Genomic DNA, 22,500 nt, shown 5'->3' on the forward strand with positions numbered 1-22,500 from the left:
AAGCTATCTGACCCAGCTAGAATGAAGCTATCTGACCCAGCTAGAATGAAGCTATCTGACCCAGCTAGAATGAAGCTCTGACCCAGCTAGAATGAAGCTCTGACCCAGCTAGAATGAAGCTCTGACCCAGCTAGAATGAAGCTATCTGACCCAGCTAGAATGAAGCTATCTGACCCAGCTAGAATGAAGCTATCTGACCCAGCTAGAATGAAGCTCTGACCCAGCTAGAATGAAGCTATCTGACCCAGCTAGAATGAAGCTATCTGACCCAGCTAGAATGAAGCTATCTGACCCAGCTAGAATGAAGCTCTGACCCAGCTAGAATGAAGCTCTGACCCAGCTAGAATGAAGCTATCTGACCCAGCTAGAATGAAGCTATCTGACCCAGCTAGAATGAAGCTATCTGACCCAGCTAGAATGAAGCTATCTGACCCAGCTAGAATGAAGCTATCTGACCCAGCTAGAATGAAGCTATCTGACCCAGCTAGAATGAAGCTATCTGACCCAGCTAGAATGAAGCTATCTGACCCAGCTAGAATGAAGCTATCTGACCCAGCTAGAATGAAGCTATCTGACCCAGCTAGAATGAAGCTCTGACCCAGCTAGAAGGAAGCTATCTGACCCAGCTAGAAGGAAGCTATCTGACCCAGCTAGAATGAAGCTATCTGACCCAGCTAGAATGAAGCTATCTGACCCAGCTAGAATGAAGCTATCTGACCCAGCTAGAATGAAGCTATCTGACCCAGCTAGAATGAAGCTATCTGACCCAGCTAGAATGAAGCTATCTGACCCAGCTAGAATGAAGCTATCTGACCCAGCTAGAATGAAGCTATCTGACCCAGCTAGAATGAAGCTATCTGACCCAGCTAGAATGAAGCTCTGACCCAGCTAGAATGAAGCTATCTGACCCAGCTAGAATGAAGCTATCTGACCCAGCTAGAATGAAGCTATCTGACCCAGCTAGAATGAAGCTATCTGACCCAGCTAGAATGAAGCTATCTGACCCAGCTAGAATGAAGCTCTGACCCAGCTAGAATGAAGCTCTGACCCAGCTAGAATGAAGCTATCTGACCCAGCTAGAATGAAGCTATCTGACCCAGCTAGAATGAAGCTATCTGACCCAGCTAGAATGAAGCTATCTGACCCAGCTAGAATGAAGCTCTGACCCAGCTAGAATGAAGCTCTGACCCAGCTAGAATGAAGCTCTGACCCAGCTAGAATGAAGCTCTGACCCAGCTAGAATGAAGCTCTGACCCAGCTAGAATGAAGCTCTGACCCAGCTAGAATGAAGCTCTGACCCAGCTAGAATGAAGCTCTGACCCAGCTAGAATGAAGCTATCTGACCCAGCTAGAATGAAGCTATCTGACCCAGCTAGAATGAAGCTATCTGACCCAGCTAGAATGAAGCTCTGACCCAGCTAGAATGAAGCTCTGACCCAGCTAGAATGAAGCTCTGACCCAGCTAGAATGAAGCTATCTGACCCAGCTAGAATGAAGCTATCTGACCCAGCTAGAATGAAGCTATCTGACCCAGCTAGAATGAAGCTATCTGACCCAGCTAGAATGAAGCTATCTGACCCAGCTAGAATGAAGCAATATAGCCGGTAAGCTAGCTAGCAGTGCCAGTAATATCACAAACACTCATTTCACACACACAGCTTGCTACCCAACCTTATATCTATATGTGATAGGATGACCGACCCTAGCACAACAGATAACAAGGTCCACGTAGCTATGCTACCTTGACCAGCTAGCTACCTGGAGGATGCTAACGTGCTAGCTAGCATTAGCATGCAGGGTTATATCAAACATGTCAAATGAAGTGGTTTAAACCTGTTCGTCTTCCTGCATCGAGGCGGCCAGGGGCAGACCGTCCGCCAGCCTGGCGATCATAGTGAGCAGAACCATGGTTCTAGAGTAGTTGTGTGGTTCTACTAGTGGTTCTAGAGGGGCAGAGAGACTGACGACGTGCTGAGCTGGCCGGAAACGCTGGTGCCGCCGGGTGCGTCGCTCAAATGTGTCCGTCGCGGTTGGTTCTGTTGGAGTTCAGACTGAGCCAAAGAAATGCTCAGCCTGAGATTGTTTGTTTGTTTGTTTGTTTGTTTGTTTGTTTGTTTATTAGGATCTCTTTTAGCCATCGGCTAGTCTTCCAAGAGTCCTCAACTAAAACATACAGTACAATACATACAATGTATACAATAATGCAGAAAATACTACAATTAGTAGAAAATACAATTCATAAATAGAATTCAAGAATAAATAAGAAAAGAAAGAAACATGATAGTGAATACAATAATAACAGTAAAATACAATAGTTCAAAAACACAGCTACTTACGAAATCACACATCTACAATTATTGTAACAAAAGATTGTAAAATAACCTGAGATTGTAAATCTAACATGTTAATATAAGTATTGTGTGAATTTCACCGAAACATTGTTTTCCTACGGTCACCTGGTAGGTTACACCATGAATCTCCCCCTTATGGATGTCCATGCAAGTTGTAATTTGTTATCTTAGCGTATAATATAGCTATCTTGATCTGGTATTCTATTCATTCTGTGTAAATCCTATATGAGATCGCTAATTTAAGGGGTCCAGACTTGAAAATAGAACATGGGTGGGTTTATTTGATCATGGCTTTGTGATGGTAAGCATTACCATCATACAGGCGGGACACGCACAAAATGACAATGAACACTGATGATGCTTTATTGTATATTTATTCTGCCAATAGGTGTTTACATGATATATTGCCCATGCCTAATGATTTGTTAAAGAATCTATATTCAAGATAGTTAAGTAATAAATGATACCGGCACCATTAAGTACTTGCTTATTGAAATGAAATGAAGTAACAAGTTATAAGTTCATATAAAAATGCAATCATAGCTGTTTATATCCTGGGTGCACTGATCTCGCATCGTGCTCTCCCCTCTACATATCAATTCCCTCTTTTCTTTCTCTCTCTCCAGCCCTCTTCACACCTCTGTATCCCACCCCTCCATCCTCCATCTCTCTCCCTCCCCTATGTTCTCCCCCTCTCCACAACTCCCGTGTTCTCTGTCTTCAGCCTCCCATCGCTACTCTGCCTCTCCTCCCCTCTTTCTTAGTTCTGCCTACGCCTCCAGGCACTGGTACTGGTCACAACACGACCCAGGATGTCCGTTTCCCCTCTCCGTCAGCTGGGGGTTCTGGCCCGGAGGACAGGTCGGGGGCACCAGAGAGCATTGATCCAATCTGCAGGTACACATGGCAGTCAGCAGGGGGCAGCATTGTCCAGGAGGAATGTAGGGCTCGGTGAGGAAGGAGTCAGCCGGGCAGGAAGGGGCTGGAACCTCTGGGCAGCTGGTGTTACTGCAGCGCGCTTTCTCTGTTAGGAGAGGTGAGGGGGGAGAGGAGAGGAGAGGAGAGGAGAGGAGAGGAGAGGAGAGGAGAGGAGAGGAGAGGAGAGGAGAGGAGAGGAGAGGAGAGGCACAGAGGGGAGAGGAGAGGAGAGGAGAGGAGAGGAGAGGAGAGGAGAGGAGAGGAGAGGAGAGGAGAGGAGAGGAGAGGAGAGGAGAGGAGAAGCACAGAGGGGAGAGGAGAGGAGAGGAGAGGAGAGGAGAGGAGAGGAGAGGAGAGGAGAGGAGAGGAGAGGAGAGGAGAGGAGAGGAGAGGAGGAGCAGAGAGAGGAGAGGAGAGGAGAGGAGAGGAGAGGAGAGGAGAGGAGAGGAGAGGAGAGGAGAGGAGAGGAGAGGAGAGGAGAGGCACAGAGGGGAGAGGAGATGAGAGGTTAGGAGAGGTGAGGAGAGGAGAGGTGAGTCATAGTAAGTTGTAAACCACCAGAGAAGATGTGAGTTTGATCAAAGGCGGTTCTAATAGTGTCACTCAGCTTAAGATGCTTACAATGCCTTGCTGTCAGTAACGGGTGGGATTCAAACCCACCTGTTACACTGGCCTCTGACTGCAGTGCTGGCTTCTCCACTAAAACGGGATTCAAACCTACATATCGAACCCAGAGCGTTGGGGACTTCCTCTTTGGTCTAGCCAGCATGGTGTACATGTCGGGGATCCCATGTGGAAGGTTAGCAGTTCGAATCCCACTCGTTATATTGCTTTTATTGTACCTTCCCATGCCGTGCTCTCACATGTTGTGTTGCATTGTGTTGTGTGTACTCTAGTGAACTAGTGAAACTCACCTAGCTGGTCCTCGCAAGCATCCTTAGAAAGCCGATGTGATGTTGAGGAGCAGCTTATCTGCAGACACTCGCAGTGGTCTTCCCGTAGCTCACAGCCCAATGTTGTACACACCCAAGGGGTGTCGTCGTCCTCCCCCGGGCCCCTCATGTCCTCTACAGAACAGCTCTCAGTCACAAGGTCAAAGGTCAAAGGTCCCGGACGCATGCGTGTGAGTGTGAGTGCGTGTGTAATGGTAAATGGACTGCACTTATTTTGTGCTTTTTTTATCCAAAGCACTTTACTGTGGCTTTTCATTCACCCATTCACACACACATTCACACGCCAGCTGCCATGCAAAGTGCTAGCCTGCTAAGAGGGAGCAATTTGGGGTTCAGTGTCTTTGCCCAAGGACATCTCGACATGGGCTGCGTTCCGAATCACATACTTCTACTTCTTACTACCAGTACCTACTACAGCTGCCCTTAGAAAGTATGTACTTTGCAAGCAGTAGGCATCCAATTGGGACATACTACCTTGTCATAACATTGCGCCTTGAGAATTTGCCCACATCCGTCGCTGTCCGTAATGCTACATTCGTCTACAGCTGTCACGACTCACACGTGACGCACATTTCCGCTGCGCACAGGATTGTGGGTCAGAATAGCCAGAAAAGCCTGCTGGCTTGCATACTGCAAAATACGACCGGATGTAGTAGGACATCCTGGTATTTTTGCCACACTGCATGTGTCATACTATGTATTGGGACATACTACATCCCGTTTTGGCATACTATATAGTAGGGTAGTATGCGATTCGGAACGCAGCCATGCACTCAGGAGCCTGGACTCGATCAGCTGACCCTGCGGTCATTGGACGACCCGCTCTACCTCTTGAGCCACAGTCGCACCTGTGTGTGTGTGTGTGTGTGTTTGTATGTGTGTGTGTGTGTGTGTTCCCCTCACCCATCAAGGTCTTCCAGCAGGGTTCAGGTTCGTTGTATCTGTAGGTGTCATGGCAGGTCTGGAGGGAGTAGCATTCACAGTGTCCAACCCTCACACTGCAGCCCCACTTCCAAGGACACAGGGGGTCAGACATGTAGTCTCGCTTGATCCAGGAGCGCACTGGAGCAGGGAGGAAGACACTGTTACGTCCGTGTGTGCGTTGTGCTCTCCCTGCCCTGTTGTGTCTGTCTGTCTCCCTTCCCAGGTGTCCGTGATCTGCCCATTACCCAGAGTGCTCGTTACCATCATCCAGTCCACTGTGTGTTTCCTGTCGTCCAATCATCTGGCTCCCTGTCCCCTATATATATACCCTGTCTTGTGTTGCGTGGGAGAGAGAAGGGGGGGGGGGGGGGGGGGGGGGGGGGTTGGTTCAGTCCACTGACCTCTGACCTCTGGAGCACTTTTCAGGAGTTTTATTAACGTTTCTGATGTAGGTCAGTGGACCGAAACGTTAGTAAAACTCCTCAAAAGTTCTATCTGTGCTTCAGAGTGCAGTCTTTCTCTTCTTCTACCCAGAACCATACATTGTTCTGCAGCTGTCCCTGATATAGAACCCTGAAAGAACCTTTTTTTTTGGTTTCTAGTAGAATATTTTATTGGTGACATGGTTCTATCTAGAACCGTTTCATGATAATTGTACCTGGAACCAAAATAGATGTTGAAGGGTTGTTCTGCCTGAAGAACCCTTTGGGGTTCCTGGTACAGTAGCACCTTTCTCTCTCTTTGATTGTAGCTTACTTCCTACCTTTGCAGACCCCTGTTTCTGGGGCCAAGGCCGTGCCGAAGCCTTGGATTTGAGTACAGCTCAGTTTCCAGTCACAGTAGCCCTTCTCCCAGTGAGGACCCCCACACAGCTGGCCCTCCTGACGGGCACACTGGGGACAGCAGCCGCAGGGCTCCGTGATGTGGCTCCCAGGACAAGCGCGCCGGCCTCGGGGACAGGTCACAGAAGAGCAGGGGGCACAGCCTGGAGCCGGGCCAGCTGGAGGAGGGAGGGAGGGAGGGAGGGAGGGAGGGAGGGAGGGAGGGAGAGAGAGAGAGAGAGAGAGAGGGAGAGAGAGGGAGAGGGAGGGAGAGAGAGAGAGAGAGGGAGAGAGAGGGAGGGAGAGAGAGAGAGAGAGAGAGAGAGAGGGAGAGAGAGAGAGGGAGGGAGAGGGAGGGAGAGAGAGAGAGAGGGAGGGAGAGAGAGAGAGACAGAGAGAGAGAGAGTATATTGTATAAATAATAATAAATATATATAGAGTATATTGCATAAAAATCCAAACAAACCATATTCTAAAGAAGGTACAGCTCCAACATTAACCTTCCAAAGACAATATTAACAGTTTAAGAAGAAATATAGAAATATAGAGAACAGACCATCAGATAGATACTGCTAGAGTTGCTCCTGGAGGCATGGAGAGATTAGATTAGAATGTTTATTAGCCAAACAACCAAGAGTGGTGGAATTTGTATTTGGTACAGCATGTTCCATAAACTCTGGCATCATGCATGTAATAATTCATTCAACATATTACACGCATGTAATAATACACAATCAATCAATCAATCAATCACTCAATCAATCAAAGCTTTATTTGTATAGTGCATTTCATACCCAGAGGCAACACAATGCGCTTTACAGAGAACAAGGGAGGTGGGCATACGACCCACCCCTACATATTCCAGAGGGAAGCAAAAAAAACAGTATCACCCGGGGGCCAGATAAATGAGCTGTAAAAAACACACACAAGACAAAATGGACACAAAGTTCTAGGTGAATATTGGTTCTGAGGGGAGTGACTCACGGGTGCAGACTCCAGTCGGTTCCGAGTACTCCGTACCCGGTTCTGTGCCCGCAGGTGTCACACAGATGAGGTTGAGGCTGGAATCACACCTGCCCCACTCCCACCCCCCACACGCCTTACCCATCCCCAGAATATAGTCCTTCTTCTGGAGGGAGGGGCCTGGAAGGACCACCGAGAACCCGAGGACAAGCAGCAGCAGCATGGCTCTGCGATCGGCTAATCTGGCTTGATTTGACTGATCTCCAGGAGCAAGTATCCTGGTCTGAACTGGATCTAGGATCAACTCACCTGGCCTCAAATCTGATTTCCTGGTCTTTGCTGCCTGTGTCAGACCTGCCTGGACCTGACCTGTCTTAGATCCTCCCCCCATCCTACCAGGCTCCTCCCACTGTCCTGGAGCCAGCCTCAGCTGACCAACCAGCTCCCAGCCAAAAACTACACACCCCTCTCCCCGGATAGCAAGCGGATCTGGGCCATATACAGACCAGATCTGGCCCTTGTGGCTTAGTTCTGGCCCATGTATGGCCCAGAATTATTACACATCCGCTTGCTATCTGGGTCTTCTCTCTCCTTCTCTCGCTGCATGCAACACTTCATCTCTCATTTTCTCTCTTTCTTTCTCTTGTTGTGCAGCGAATCATTTCATCAGATTTCCATTTGATTTGGCAAGCAGGGCCTCAGATGACCTCTCTCACAGTCACACTCTGAGTCATTGGGTAAACGGTACAGAGGGGGAGGAACACAGAGCTGCACACACAACAGGAAGATGGACTGACTGACAAGGACATAGAACTTCTGTTATAGAAAGGCTGACACACATGCATGCATGCACAGACAGGGAGAGAGAGGAGAGGGAGAGAGATGGGGAGAAAGAGGGAGAGACAGAGATGGGGAGAGAGAAAGAGGGAGAGATGGGAAGACAGAGAAAGAGGGAGAGACAGGGATAGAGAAAGGGAGAGAGATGGAGAGAGGGAGAGAAAGAGGGAGAGGGGGAGAGAGAGACAAAGGGAGAGAGACAGGGAGGTAGAAAGAGGGAGAGAGGGAGAGAGAAAAAGAGCAGGAGAGAGAGGGGGGCGCTTCATTGCTGCCACACAATAACAGTCCAAATCAGTTGTATAAAAATGTATTCATCTACTCATAAGAAATGTATACATTTCCATAAATGTTCACAAACAGATAGAGCAGATGTCATAACTCATAGTTATATTTAGTCATTTTATTATGTACAAATGTTCTTTTCTGCAACATTGCTGTTCACCTTTTTATAAATCATGTTTTTTATTTTACATGTATTTTAGCCACAGTAAACAATGTAACACTAATCTAATCAACAATATCATGACAAGGATAATTCTGTAAAAGAAAGTGCAGTAAATACATTATCATTAAGTAATATTGACCATAAAGAAATTGTTTCAGTTATTAGGCTACTATTTGAAAAGAGCAGTTTCCACGCTGACACAGATAGTCACAACACTGGCATAAACAAATATACTGGCATAAACAAACCTACATACTGGCATAAACAAATCAGCAAATCGACATACTGGCATAAACAAATCTACATGACTTTAAACCCAAGGAGGACATAGTCCATAGTCATGACGTTTGTACAGTATTTACATGAAGGAATGTTTCTTATATAATTTGACACAAGTGCCTTTACCAGTTCAATGAAACCAGAGCTGTGTATCAGAACTCTAATATTAGGATAAGAGTTAAAACAAAGGCACAATCTCTTACATTCAGTTCCAGTCAATATTGATTTAATGTGTTGCACCAATGGGTTAGGGTTAATTATTTGCAAGTGTACAGTATATGCCATGGAGTCATTTCTACAGTATGATTTACAAACTGGACATGTCATTTAGAATCAGAGATGGATGTGTTCATGTTTTCTTTGACGTGGACAGTTGCGGTGAGACTCGTGACCTATGACCCCTGTCCTGCGTACTCCCCCAGGGCGTCGTGGAGCCACTGAGCGGAGGACTGGAGGAGGGGGGCGGGGCAGGGCAGGAGGGGCAGCCGGGGGGGTCCGAGGGTCAGTCCTGACAGCACACTCATCAGCTGCTTGTTCATGGGCAGGCCGAACCCTGGGAACGGGAAATACAGGTCAGACGCTAACACACACACGCACACGCACACGCACACACACGCACACACACACGCACACGCACACACACACACACACACACACACGCACACGCACACGCACACACACACGCACACGCACACGCACACACACACGCACACGCACACACACACACACACACACACGTCGAACCCTGGGAACGGGAAGACACAGATAAGACACTAATACACACACGTACAACACACGTACACACACAGATACACACACACACGGACACACAGGTCAAAACCCTGAGAATAGTGGGATACAGGTCAGACGCTAACACACACACACGTAAACACACACACACACACACGTGCAAACACATGTACATGCACACACACACACAGGTCGAACCCTGAGAACAGGTTAGACGCCAACACAAACACACACACACACAGGCCGAACCCTGAGAACAGTGAGACACAGATCAGCCGCTAAAACACACACACACACACACACACACACACACACACACACACACACACACACACACACACATTGCACACACATTGATCATGACTGAAACTCACCCATCTTAAAAAGACTGGACAGGAAAGTCTGGACCTTGAACTGCAGGGAGATCAAATTAGACAAAACTGACCAATCAACACACTGAGAAACCAGCGAGTGAGACAGAACTGACCAATCACAAGCTACAACTACAAATGGTGCTCAGAGAGCACAGACCTCCGCCCCTGAATGCATTTCATAGCCCTGTGCACGTCAAACGTGAATGGGTTCGAAATTGGCCCATTCTACACCCCGCCACCTAGTTTCACGAAAAGCAGTCTGGTAGTTTGTGTGTTATCCTAGTCCAAAAAATGAATGGAGGTGAATGGGCCGTCCGGGGCGTGTTCAGGGGGCTTGTGATTCACTGGGGCGGAGGTAAGAATGGCTGAAGTTGAATGGGTGGCTGTATTTGACTGGGACTTTGGCGCCCCCCTCAGGTCCCAGGCAGCGGGGGGGTAGTGCAGCTCTCCTCCCGCACACCCCAGTCCACATACCGTGTGTCTAGCACCCTCATAACGGTAGCTGGCTTCATTATGAGTTTTGTTTTCATTTTGTAATAATAATATTAGTAATATTAGTCCAAAAAATGACTGGTGGTGAATGAGCGGCTTTATTTGGACCCATACAGGGTGCTTGCTTCGTTCTAAGTTTTGTTTTCGTTCATAGATCTGGCCCGTGATTCGGATCTGTTCCAAAATGTAATGGGTTCTAAGGTGGCCCATGATGTCACTTGGGGTTTGCTAAGAGAGAAGGGGAGACAGAGAGGGGAGAGAGAGGAAAGGGAGAGAGAGAAAGAGAGATATGAGATATACCTGTATGGTTCTGGCCTGGACCAGGTCTCCTTTATCAAAGGCAGACAGGAGGTTGTTAATCACACTACCCAGGTAGTTGTACGTGCTAAGAGATGGATGGAGAGAGAGAGAGAGAGAGAGAGAGGGGGGGGGGAAGAACAGAGTGAGTGAGGAAGACGAACAACACACACACACACATCGGTCTATTCAGAAGATCAGAGCTTATTCCCAAGCAGGTGGTCATGGCTACAGGGAGTGAGATCGAATAATAATGTTTAAAAGAGGGAGCAGAAGAGAGGAGGTGAGAGGAAGAGGAGAGAGGAGGTGAGAGGAAGAGGAGAGGGGAGGAGAGAGGAGGTGAGAGGAAGAGGAGAGAGGAAGAGGAGAGAGGAGGTGAGAGGAAGAGGAGAGGAGGGAGGATGTCAGAGTAGGAGAACATGAGAGGAGGAGGAGGTGAGAGGATGTGAGAGGAGGAGGAGGTGAGAGGAAGAGGAAAGAGGAGGAGGGGGAGAAGAGAGGAGGAGAGGAGGTGAGAGTAGGAGTAGAATGAGAGAGGAGGTGAGAGGAGGAGGAGGAGGAGAAGAGAGGAGGAGGAGGAGGAGGAGAGAGGGAGACTGACCTCCCCACTGCTCCACACGCTCCCATCGCCAGGCCTCCCAGCAGTTGCTGTCGGGCGACAACATTTTATTTATTTATTTCAAATGTTATTTTTACAGACACAGTACACATTCATGAACACTGCTGTACATGCGTCAGTATTAGCTGAGACTAATTTTCAACTTTCTGTGGGCCCGATGTTGAAAAAACCACTAAAAACAGGAAAACATAAAAGAATGCAAACAAATTAAAAAACAATTAAAAGTAATGTTTACTGTACAAGACAGTACTATAAAGAAGGAGGGAAATAAGCCAATAGCATGTTAAGACAACATGAAACAAACAGAGGTTTATAATAAACATCCAGAAAGAAGGAAGAAAGAAAGAAAGAAAGAAAGAAAGAAAGAAAGAAAGAGAAAAAGAAAAAGAAAAAGAAAAAGAAAAAGAAAAAGAAAGAAAGAAAGGAGAAAAGGAAAGAGAAAAAGAAAGAAAGAAAGAAAGAGAAAAAGAAAGAGAAAAAGAAACAAAAAGAAAGAAAGAAAGAAAGAAAGAAAGCGAAAAAGAAAGCGAAAAAGAAAGAGAAAAAGAAAGAGAAAAAGAAAGAAAGAAAGAAAGAAAGAAAGAAAGAAAGAAAGAAAGAAAGATACCTGTAGATGCAGACAGACAGACAGACAGACGGACAGGTTCTGGAGCGCTGACCTCGTCCATCCCGTACAGCACAGACCAGTTCTCCGGGCAGTAGCTGACACACTGGCCCAGATCCATCAGGTCCGACCCGCTGAACTTCACCCCACGGAACGACGGGATCCGCTCCTCTATCCCCTCCAGAACATCCCTGGCTAGCACTGAGGAGGGGAGGAGAAAGCAGAGGGGAGGAGAGGAGAGGAGGAGCAGAGAGGAGAGGAGAGGAAAACCGGGACATTTTAGTGTCCCGATAGATCTTTGTCTGTACTCGGAACAACCAGCTTGAAATCGGGACTGTCCCGGTCAAATCGAGATGTCTGGTCACCGTAGCCTACTGTAGCTACATTCGCTAGCTAGACACCACCAGGCCATGACACCATTCGACTACAAAAAATGAAAGCTAGATTCTGTAGGCCGAGGGGAATCCAACGATGTTCACTTCGTTGGAAAAACAATGAAAAAGTTAGTTTTGAAAACGTGGACCCCATTAATTATATATATAAGAAATAAAATTATATTTAGTTTAGCCGACTAGTATTTCCTTAACGACGAGCAGAAGCTGCGTTGTACAGTAGGATAAAGGACTATCTGCGCACATCCCTAGTGTGTGTGTGTGTGTGTGTGTGTGTGTGTGTGCAGTCCTCACGGTTGACCCCTGTCACAGCAGGGATGTGGTAATAGTAGAAGGGTAGAGATGGAGCTGCAGACGCCACCTCCTGAAGGTATGTCCTCAGGGCCTCTGAGAGAACACACACACACACACGCACACACACACGTACACACACACACACAGTAAATCGATCAGCGCCATTCACCAGAGCTGATCAACCTGGCAGACAAGCCGGTCCAACCAATCACAAGCCTTCATACTGACGTGCACTGGAGGGTTTGAAGAAACTTGGGGAGATGACGGATATCCCATCAGCCCCTGCTTCAACAGCGTGGTGAGCCTGCAGGGAACAAGAGAGAGAACAGGAAGTAAAGTCCATGCACACACACACACACACACACACACACACACACACACACTCTACTAGAGTACCTAATATTGATGAGAATCCAACTTGAAGTCACCATACTGCATCTCTCGTTACCACAAAGCCCAACCTTATTAAGTTGGGGCATGGACAAGTTCCAGGGCGCTGTCCTATGGTACGTCTCTATGGACTATGCTGGTATGACATGTCTCTATGGACTGAGCTGGTATAACATGTCTCTGTGGACTGTGCTGGTATAACATGTCTCTATGGACTGTGCTGGTATAACATGTCTCTGTGGACTGTGCTGGTATAACATGTCTCTATGGACTGTGCTGGTATAACATGTCTCTATGGTCTGTGCTGGTATAACATGTCTCTATGGACTGTGCTGGTATAACATGTCTTTGTGGACTGTGCTGGTGTCTCTATGGACTGTGCTGGTATAACATGTCTCTGTGGACTGTGCTGGTATAACATGTCTCTATGGACTGTGCTGGTATAACATGTCTCTGTGGACTGTGCTGGTATAACATGTCTCTATGGACTGTGCTGGTATAACATGTCTTGTGGACTGTGCTGGTATAACATGTCTCTATGGACTGTGCTGGTATAACATGTCTCTGTGGACTGTGCTGGTATAACATGTCTCTATGGACTGTGCTGGTATAACATGTCTCTATGGACTGTGCTGGTATCACATGTCTCTGTGGACTGTGCTAGTATAACATGTCTCGGTGGACTGTGCTGGTATAACATGTCTTGTGGACTGTGCTGGTATAACATGTCTCTATGGACTGTGCTGGTATAACATGTCTCTATGGACTGTGCTGGTATTACATGTCTTGTGGACTGTGCTAGTATAACATGTCTCTGTGGACTGTGCTGGTATAACATGTCTCTGTGGACTGTGCTGGTATAACATGTTTCTGTGGACTGTGCTGGTATAACATGTCTCTGTGGACTGTGCTGGTATAACATGTCTATGTGGACTGTGCTGGTATCACATGTATCTATGGACTGTGCTGGTATCACATGTCTCTCTGGACTGTGCTGGTATAACATGTCTTGTGGACTGTGCTGGTATAACATGTCTCTATGGACTGTGCTGGTATAACATGTCTCTATGGACTGTGCTGGTATAACATGTCTCTATGGACTGTGCTGGTATAACATGTCTCTATGGACTGTGCTAGTATAACATGTCTCTATGGACTGTGCTGGTATAACATGTCTCTGTGGACTGTGCTGGTATAACATGTCTCTATGGACTGTGCTGGTATAACATGTCTCTGTGGACTGTGCTGGTATAACATGTCTCTGTGGACTGTGCTGGTATAACATGTCTCTGTGGACTGTGCTGGTATCACATGTCTCTATGGACTGCGCTGGTATAACATGTCTTTGTGGACTGTGCTGGTATAACATGTCTCTGGACTGTGCTGGTATAACATGTCTCTGTGGACTGTGCTGGTATAACATGTCTCTATGGACTGTGCTGGTATAACATGTCTCTATGGACTGTGCTGGTATCACATGTCTGCTGTGGACTGTGCTGGTATAACATGTCTCTATGGACTGTGCTGGTATCACATGTCTGCTGTGGACTGTGCTGGTATAACATGTCTCTATGGACTATGCTGGTATAACATGTCTCTGTGGACTGTGCTGGTATAACATGTCTCTGTTGACTGTGCTGGTATAACATGTCTCTGTTGACTGTGCTGGTATAACATGTCTCTGTGGACTGTGCTGGTATCACATGTCTCTCTGGACTGTGCTGGTATAACATGTCTCTATGGACTGTGCTGGTATAACATGTCTCTGTGGACTGTGCTGGTATCACATGTCTCTCTGGACTGTGCTGGTATAACATGTCTCTGTGGACTGTGCTGGTATAACATGTCTTGTGGACTGTGCTGGTATGTGATGTCACTCACCAGTTCCTGAGAATCTTTGAGACTCATACAGCCCACGTGCACGATCACCTGTGCCAGCCTGAATACACACACACACACACACACACACACACACACACACACACACACGGAAGCATGCACACTCAGACACACACACACACACACAGCGACTGTGGTGAAATCCTCATTAACAGACCAATACACCATATTAGGCATGGACAGATCATTCATTTCCACATAGTTAATGCAAGGCTTACTTGTTCCTTCCCTGCCGACACCACTCTCCCGCCAACGCCTTCCTCTCCCCCACCGTCAGAGACATGCCCTCCCCCGTGGTCCCATTCACTAGTGGGGGGACAGGGGGGACACTCAGAGACGCCTCATTAATGCACGTTTACAGTGAGGAGCGTATAGAGCAACGATAACAGTCGTACAGGAAGAGGAAGTGATGTAACTCTTACCAAACACACTTTTAACACCTTGTTTCTCTATCAGGTGGTCAACATAGGGTTCAATCTCCGCCAGGTTTATCTCACTGAGACAGAGAGATAGATAGATAGATAGATAGATAGATAGATAGATAGATAGATAGATAGATAGATAGATAGATAGATAGATAGATAGATAGATAGATAGATAGATAGATAGATAGATAGATAGATATAGAGAGAGAGAGAGAGAGAGAGATAGATAGATAGATAGATAGATAGATAGATAGATAGATAGATAGATAGATAGATACGGTTAATAGATAAACAGACAGACAACAACATCACAAGGCCAAAACTACCTTTCTGAGAATATTGTAGTGTATGATAAGATTTTGAGATGCCCCGTCTACAGAGGTTCAACAACAATACTATCAACAAAATCAAAAAAACAATACTATACACTGCAACTCTGTTAATATGCAACTATGGAGTTAGTAGTTATTGTTTATTGCCGCCACGCGATTAAATCGAGGACTAATAAAACGGTCTCGTGTTCGTCACATGAGTTGTACCAGAGCCCACCACTGGGGATGCTAGTCGTAGCCTAGTTAATTTCCCCCATTTCCATTAGATACATACAATTGTTTTGTATTATATTGTAAAATTATACTTTGTGTCTCATTCCATTCGACTCAGGCGGCCGTTCTACTGTCAAAATAGTAGTGACTAATTCTCATAAACACAGAGACCGGTCTAACCCCAACCCTAAATCTAACCCTAACGTTAACCCAAAACTAAACCTAACTTATCCCAAAACAACATTTATCATTAATCGTGGACAACATATTTACTGTATACTTGTTGATAAGACAGTTGAGCATCTAAGCATACTCCTGGAGCTTGCTCGATCGCCTTGTTGAGAGGGGTCAGGGAAGAATTTTTACAGCTCACGTATCTGGCCCCCGGGTGATTACTGTTTTTTTGCTTCCCTCTGGAATATGTAGAGAGTGGGTCGTATGCCCACCTCCCTTGTTCTCTGTAAAGCGCATTGTGTTGCCTTTGGGTATGAAATGCGCTATACAAATAAAGCTTTGATTGATTGATTGATTGATTGATTGATTGATTGATTGATTGATTGATTGATTGATTGAAGCATCTTATTAGGGATTAAAGTGTGCCCCCCCCCCCACCCCCCAGAGCTGGCCTTACCCTTCAGGAGTCATGGGAGTGAAGGTGGCTGCGACCAGACCGACCAGTTCACGCGCCTTAGTAGGATTCATGGCTGGAGAGGAAAGCAGACAATATGCTGACTGGGCAGAAATGGATTTCATGTCCATTTCTGTTTATCTCCAAACCTAGCACTTTCTACACACATTGAAGTTCACACATGGGAGAATCAGGGGCTGTTGTTGAGGAGTTGCTGTAAATTGCAATATAAATATATGGAATTATAATCTGAGCAAGAAACACATTCAATAGCCACATTTCTCAAACTAAACCCGCACAAATGTGGATCTTTGGGTGACAGATCGATTTAAAAGTGGGATACTTACTGGTTGTAGCTCAGGCGCCTCTAATTGATTCCCACTCTGCAACAGATGAGTATAGTTAGAGACTGGCTAAAGCAGACCACGGCAGGCAGCAGAAAACAATCGTTCCTCAAGTAGCTCCGCACATCAAGCAGCTGGTAATGCGCATGCTCTGTGAGGTCCAGTGGCCCCTGTGAAGCACTAGGCTGCAAAGTGGATGAAGCCCCTTTGAAAAAAGCGTCTTTTATTATTATTTCTTAACTAACAATCAAGCCCAAGCGATTTTTTTTCGTAGTGAAGGATAATTCGTTAATTTTAGTACAACTAGGGTTATGAAGATTGCCCGATATGAGAAGGTCTATAACAGAAAAAGACATACATGTAGGGCCTAGTGGTTGGATATATATCAATTAATTGAACCGAATTTAATATGGAGATGTGAACAAAGCAGGAAAACTACAGCTTTCTTTATATGGACTTTAATGTGGCTGTTAACTCTACATAGCTTGGCTGGCTTGAACATGGCCAACAGTGAAACAGATAGATTAGACTGATACATCTGCAAAGTTAGAAGTTAGAAACATTTTATCACCATCTCCTGACGTGAGCTGTTTCTATCAGCTCAGTAGAGACCAAACAACCAGCCCAGTAAGATGCTAAGAGGGTGCAAACCTCAAGTGAAAAACATGTAATCCCCAAAATGATTCTTCTAAATGAGAATGGGAAGTCAGGTGCTTCACACTGTGGACGGACAGCTCAACTTTGTTGACATCACGAGGAAGTCACATGATCCCGCGTGATCAGCCCCCGCTCTCACGTGACTCCACCACAGTGCACGACGGGAAGTGTAGTGAAAACAGAAAACGGTGGTTCTGGAAACCTATGACCTGTCAAATGTTTCAATTAAGTTTTGACAACATCCAGAAGAGTGTAGTCCGCCCCTCTTGTCAAATTCAGAGCACAAATTAAACATTTTCACACCTTTAATACTGCGTAATTCTATTTGTTCACCCAGCAGGATCTCTCTCCGGATGTAGCCTTGACGTCACGTTCCCAACAGGCTAACAGCAACATCCGGGTCCCTGGCTAGCAGGCTAGCTGCAGGCTAACAGCAACATCCGGGTCCCTGGCTACCAGGCTAGCTGCAGGCTTACGGCTCTCCCGACCGCGTATCAACACAGGTGGACCCCACGTCTGTCTCCACGGATAGGACAACCGTATCTGACCTGAGGACACAGATCAACAAACCGGGAACCGGTGTCTTTCCTTTCTTGTCGTGTTTACCGACTGTCTACCGGGAGTTACCGGCTAAACTGACTTGGTTCGGCTACCGGGAATTACTGATAGTAACAATTAGTCAGGTCAATGTCTTTGTTTCAACTCTGGAATGGGTGTTTACAATCCCAACGTTACAGCAAACGTGGATCAACAAGCTTAGTCTAGGTAAACAAGCTTAGTCTGTTGTGTGTTGTTGTGGATCAACAAGCTTAGTCTAGGTAAACATTTGATTTGTCAATAATGAAGACAGGTCATCATCTGAAGCTGTGAATGTGCCCGTGGAAAGCTGTTTATTATTATTGTGTTGGTGTATTAGTGATAGATAAGTAGGCAGAGCCAGACGTGTGTGATGTCCATAAGTGGATTAGTGTGTGTGTGTAGGTGTGTGAAGCAGCATCAGTGGATTAGTGGTGTGTGTGTGTGTGTGTGTGTGTGGATGAAGCAGCATCAGTGTCAACGTGTCACCTGGATGTGGAGGTGTGAGGAACAGGTGTGACCAGGTAGCAGGTGAACAAGCCCTGCGGTGAAGAAACTTGACTCCGCAACAGGCATTTTGCCCTAGATAATGACTGTGAGTTTTCATATTTTATGTTTGTTGCCATTTTAGGTAGTCCAGAAATTGACCAGATTGACCATAAGGTCTATGCCATTTCTCCCTTCTACCCACCATCACCACCACCACCACCAGGATTCCTACTGTATGACTTTGGACTCGGACTTGGCTTAGAGGGTGTCTAAATGGGCAGCAATGAGCTGATTAGTGACTAACTTGGCTATTATAAACTCTATTTCTTCGTCATGTTGTTATGTGCAAGCATTTGAGTGAAACAGGGACCAGTCAGAGTTTAGTCCCAGTCCCCTGCTGCTGAACTCCTGCCTGCTAGGCAGCGTCGTGTCCGTGACTCGTCAACGACACGGTAGGCGGTAGGCGTGGTGACCTAGAGGTGATGTTCAGCTGTACCTGATCGCCACGGAGACAGCTGGAGTCGAGGCTATGTGGACGTTAGCGCGGTGTCAGCCGGCGAACATGCGAACCGTGCTGCTGCTGCTACTGCTGGGAGCGCTATGCGGCCTCGGACAGGCCATGCCTAGAGAGGAGAGGCACAGACTGAGGTGAGTCTGACCGTCTGACAACATTGGAGAGAGAGAGAGGGCGAGAGACAGTAAAGGGTTAAGTTGAGAGGTCGTTTGCCCTGGGCTCAGACAAACTAATAGCTAGGCTAACGTGTTCTGTTTCTGTCTTCCTTTCCACCCAAGGGATCAAGTGGTGGAGATGTTCGACCATGCTTATCAGAATTATATGGTAAGTGTTTCGGAGGCTTCACCTCGCACCCGTACTCCAACCCCTACTTGGCCTGACCTCGTTACAGAGCTGACGTCACCTCTTGCGTCTTTTGTTGTAAAGTAGGTCTGATGATTGTAGTCTGTGTCTGCCAGATCTGGGCTTCTGGGGTTATTACTGACGCGGGTGTGTGGGTGTGGTGTGTGTGCGTGTGTTTGCTCGCACCCAGGACCATGCGTACCCAGCAGATGAGCTGATGCCCCTGACGTGCCGGGGGAGGGTGAGGGGTCTGGAGCCCAGCCGGGGGGACATGGATGATGCGCTGGGGAAGTGAGTACCTCACAAACTAGCCTCACAGTCACACCCAACCACACTCTGTTTACGCTGTGTCAGCACTGGAGGAAGGCCTGGCTGTACTCATTACCATTTGGGGATGGGGGGGTGGGGGCGGGGCTGTATTTCTTTAAACTAATCACACTCATCTCGGGATGTTATTGTTTGACATAGTCTGGATTGAATCTGATTGATAGATAGATAGATAGAAAGATAGATAGATAGATAGATAGATAGATAGATAGATAGATAGATAGATAGGAGCCTTTATTTATACAGGGAAATACATATTGAGACCAGGTCTCTTTTTGGGTCAGGAAAATCTTCCGCTGCCACTGATTGGACAGTAAACAGTAAATGGACTGTACTTATATAGCGCTTTTACACCTTGGTGGCACTCAAAGCGCTTTACAATGGCCTCTCATTCACCCATTCACACACACACTCACACACCAATGGCGGTAGCTGCCATGCAAGGTGCTAACCTGCTCATTGGGAGCAATTTGGGGTTAGGTGTCTTGCTCAAGGACACTTCGACATGTGGACAGTCGGAGCTGGGATTCGAACCGCTGACCCTGCGATCATTGAACGAGCCGCTCTACCAACTGAGCTACAGCCGCCCCAGTATTAAAATAATGACAAGGCTTATCCTCAAAACCTCCACCAGGTGAGTCAGATGACTCACAGCCCAACACAGGAGGCGGAGAACAAGAGACACGCCCCTACCCCTGAATATTTAAGATCCCACAAATACTGTGTGAGGCTAGTTGAAAATGTACTGTATTTCAGTAAGTGGCCAGACAATTGATAATTATTCAGACACTAATTAAATGGTCTTTACCCCATAAGTATTAGTTGACATTAAACATTGATGTTTTAAGTTCCAATATAATAATTATGATCATTTATTTTTTTACTACCTAGACTGGTTTGTTGTTGATATTTTTTGTAATAATGTATTATACATTATTAAATTATTAAAACTCTGACCCTTCGTTATTACTAAAAAAATCTTACCTATAGAGATTCATACAAACTCCCTTATACTATTAGGCAGGAAGAACCTACACACACACACACACATTCATGCACATTCATGCACATGCACATTCAAACACGAACTGTACAGTTCAGCAACTGTTTGGAGGCTAGAACATTCCAGCGCCGGAAACATTGCTTGAGTCCGCAGATTTCCTGCTCGTTAAGGAACATAGCAGGTTGTTATCTTTGACTGTCCCAGGTCGTCCCGTCTCTGAAGCACTGGGACACTACGGCTAACTCACTAGATCGCATTCCAACTTGGTAACAGGGCGTTTAAACACCACAGTACAACTTTGCTTCACCAAATCTGAAGTAGTTGTATTCACCACTAAATATCACCTTCAAAGAAATAATTATTTAAATCCACACACTCCAATAATTTAACGTTTAATCCAACAGGACAATAATATGGTCTGAGAAAGATAATGAGGGTTGAAGGTCAAAGACCACTTACCTATTTTGTTTATTTAGAAAAAAGTTGAATTTTTGCTATCGTGATGCCAACTGAAAATTGAAGAATATTTCGATTTCGAGGAGGAGGCCTGGAGTCCCCAGATGTGACATAGACCAACTATAATACTGAGCTCCGGGTCCTAATTCCAAGAAACCCTCTGGTCTTTATAGGCAGGCCTGTGATGGTGCTAATACGTCAGTTTGTTATGTTATTGTTATGGTTATGGTCTGTTATGCAGAATGATGACCTCCGTCGGGGTCCCTGAGACAAAGTGAGGTAGGAATGTGAGGTAGGAATGTGAGTTATGTTCCAAGGTGAAGATGCCTCCTCCCCCTGGGTCTTCTGACTGGGAGGCAGGCTGGTCAAGGGACGAGCTGAAGATTCAGGGACATCTGGATCGAAATGACAAACTATCTATTACCCATGGGTCTGAGAACAGAACTATCATTTTAGTTTTCCTCAAAGTGGGTAGAGCTGTTCATAAGAGTGTCGGGAGGCAAAAAGCATCTATTCTTGCCATCACGGGGGGGAGCTTACAGGGGGGAGGGACTTACAGTAGGAACAATTCTTTCCACCAACTCTGTGACCATTTTCGGGGCCATTGATTGATTGTTGTGAGAGTTGAGAGTTTTTGAATTTGATGCTGTAGGTGTGGTGTGGTGAAGGCCCCTGTGGGGCCCCTGTGTGGAGGTGCCCTGACTTATGCACTACCCTACTTGGTTTTCAAAGGACAGTTTTTTTAGTTTTTGTCTTTTAAAATAAAGGCCCATTTTAACGCCATCTGGTCTCTTTGTGTTCCAGGTTCTCTCTGACCCTCATCGACACGCTGGACACTCTAGTGGTGAGTTCTGCCGCCGACCTGAGGTCCCGCCAACATTGGTCTGTCCAAACACGGGTAGAAAACAGCGTTGGCTGTTTTGTTGTATATACAATGTGTAGAACACGGGCGCAGTATTTCTTTGTTGTCCTCCTCAGTTTCCCAGAGGCATCGTAGCGCTACGTTCATCGTAAGCTATGGCGTTCATCATAGCGCTACGATGAACGTAGCGCTATGATGCCTCTGGGAAACTCAGCCCAGATAGTTAAGCAGCAGATGTGACCAGTGCGGCTGCCAGTAGGTGGCGCTAAAAGCAGCCGCCACATGACCTCTGTGCTGCTGCTCCTCTCCCAGCTGTTGAACAAGACCACAGAGTTTGAGGCGGCGGTCAGGAGGGTGCTGACCGACGTCAGGCTCGACAACGACATCGTCGTGTCCGTCTTCGAGACCAACATCCGCGTACTGGGGTGAGAGAGGAAAGGGGTGTGTGTGTGTGTGTGTGTGTGTGTGTGTGTGTGTGTGTGTGTGTGTGTGTGTGTGTGTGTGTGTGTGTGTGTGTGTGTGTGTGTGTGTGTGTGTGTGTGTGTGTGTGTGTGTGTGTGTGTGTGTGTGTGTGTGTGTGTGTGTTAATGGCTGTGCCTTCCTCGGCCCTCAGGGGTCTGCTGGGGGGCCACTCCATGGCGGTGATGCTGAAGGAGGGGGGCCGTCACATGACGTGGTACCAAGACGAGCTGCTGCACATGGCCAAGGACCTGGGCCTGCGCCTGCTGCC

The 22,500-nt window shown here is 46.7% G+C and overlaps 4 protein-coding genes across 5 annotated transcripts in view; 1 reads left to right on the forward strand and 3 right to left on the reverse strand.

The window, feature by feature from the left end:
* sec22bb (SEC22 homolog B, vesicle trafficking protein b) overlaps positions 1-1,977 on the reverse strand; it is a 5,753-nt gene extending 3,776 nt beyond the window's left edge. The window contains exon 1 of the mRNA XM_084459159.1: positions 1,834-1,977. Within this exon, the coding sequence (XP_084315285.1) occupies positions 1,834-1,908 (75 nt within the window). The 5' untranslated portion in view covers positions 1,909-1,977. The remainder of the gene's footprint in view (positions 1-1,833) is intronic.
* A 729-nt stretch (positions 1,978-2,706) lies between these two features.
* Positions 2,707-7,280, reverse strand: LOC311326163 (cysteine-rich motor neuron 1 protein-like). Its single transcript, XM_084459015.1, has 5 exons — positions 6,952-7,280; positions 5,910-6,146; positions 5,126-5,284; positions 4,184-4,336; positions 2,707-3,375 (listed from the first exon to the last, which is right to left on the reverse strand). Exons 1-5 carry the CDS (start codon positions 7,151-7,153, stop codon positions 3,122-3,124), a joined length of 1,005 nt encoding a protein of 334 aa, XP_084315141.1. The 5' UTR covers positions 7,154-7,280; the 3' UTR covers positions 2,707-3,121.
* Positions 7,281-8,258: 978 nt separating this feature from the next.
* npl (N-acetylneuraminate pyruvate lyase (dihydrodipicolinate synthase)) lies at positions 8,259-16,644 on the reverse strand. Its single transcript, XM_084459194.1, has 12 exons — positions 16,548-16,644; positions 16,204-16,276; positions 15,025-15,098; positions 14,821-14,908; positions 14,585-14,642; positions 12,542-12,617; positions 12,314-12,406; positions 11,683-11,828; positions 11,006-11,052; positions 10,408-10,492; positions 9,616-9,655; positions 8,259-9,044 (listed from the first exon to the last, which is right to left on the reverse strand). Exons 2-12 carry the CDS (start codon positions 16,272-16,274, stop codon positions 8,884-8,886), a joined length of 939 nt encoding a protein of 312 aa, XP_084315320.1. The 5' UTR covers positions 16,275-16,276; positions 16,548-16,644; the 3' UTR covers positions 8,259-8,883.
* Positions 16,645-17,655: 1,011 nt separating this feature from the next.
* The window catches only part of edem3 (ER degradation enhancer, mannosidase alpha-like 3), a 17,775-nt gene continuing 12,930 nt past the window's right edge, over positions 17,656-22,500 (forward strand). For both annotated transcript variants that reach the window (XM_084459149.1, XM_084459148.1), the window contains exons 1-6: positions 17,656-18,914; positions 19,059-19,104; positions 19,313-19,413; positions 21,713-21,752; positions 22,083-22,195; positions 22,384-22,500. The exon at positions 22,384-22,500 is cut by the window's right edge and continues 37 nt beyond it. In XM_084459149.1, coding sequence (XP_084315275.1) covers positions 18,796-18,914; positions 19,059-19,104; positions 19,313-19,413; positions 21,713-21,752; positions 22,083-22,195; positions 22,384-22,500 — 536 coding nt within the window. In that variant the 5' untranslated portion in view covers positions 17,656-18,795. The remainder of the gene's footprint in view (positions 18,915-19,058; positions 19,105-19,312; positions 19,414-21,712; positions 21,753-22,082; positions 22,196-22,383) is intronic.

This window comes from Borostomias antarcticus (genome assembly GCF_949987555.1).
Source record: "Borostomias antarcticus genome assembly, chromosome: 26".
Lineage (NCBI taxonomy): Eukaryota > Metazoa > Chordata > Actinopteri > Stomiiformes > Stomiidae > Borostomias > Borostomias antarcticus.

Bases quoted from the DNA above. Each gene is read 5' to 3' on its own strand.
- LOC311326163 (XM_084459015.1), bottom strand. From the start codon at position 7,153: ATGCTGCTGCTGCTTGTCCTCGGGTTCTCGGTGGTCCTTCCAGGCCCC. The intron at 6,147-6,951 runs GTGAGTCACTCC...TCCCTCCTCCAG, and splicing joins ACCGACTGGAGTCTGCACCC to CTGGCCCGGCTCCAGGCTGT. The intron at 3,376-4,183 runs GTGAGTTTCACT...CTCTCCTAACAG, and splicing joins TGCTTGCGAGGACCAGCTAG to AGAAAGCGCGCTGCAGTAAC.
- npl (XM_084459194.1), bottom strand. From the start codon at position 16,274: ATGAATCCTACTAAGGCGCGTGAACTGGTCGGTCTGGTCGCAGCCACC. The intron at 14,643-14,820 runs GTAAGCCTTGCA...GTGTGTATTCAG, and splicing joins TGTCGGCAGGGAAGGAACAA to GCTGGCACAGGTGATCGTGC. The intron at 12,407-12,541 runs GTCAGTATGAAG...GTGTTCTCTCAG, and splicing joins CTTCAAACCCTCCAGTGCAC to AGGCCCTGAGGACATACCTT.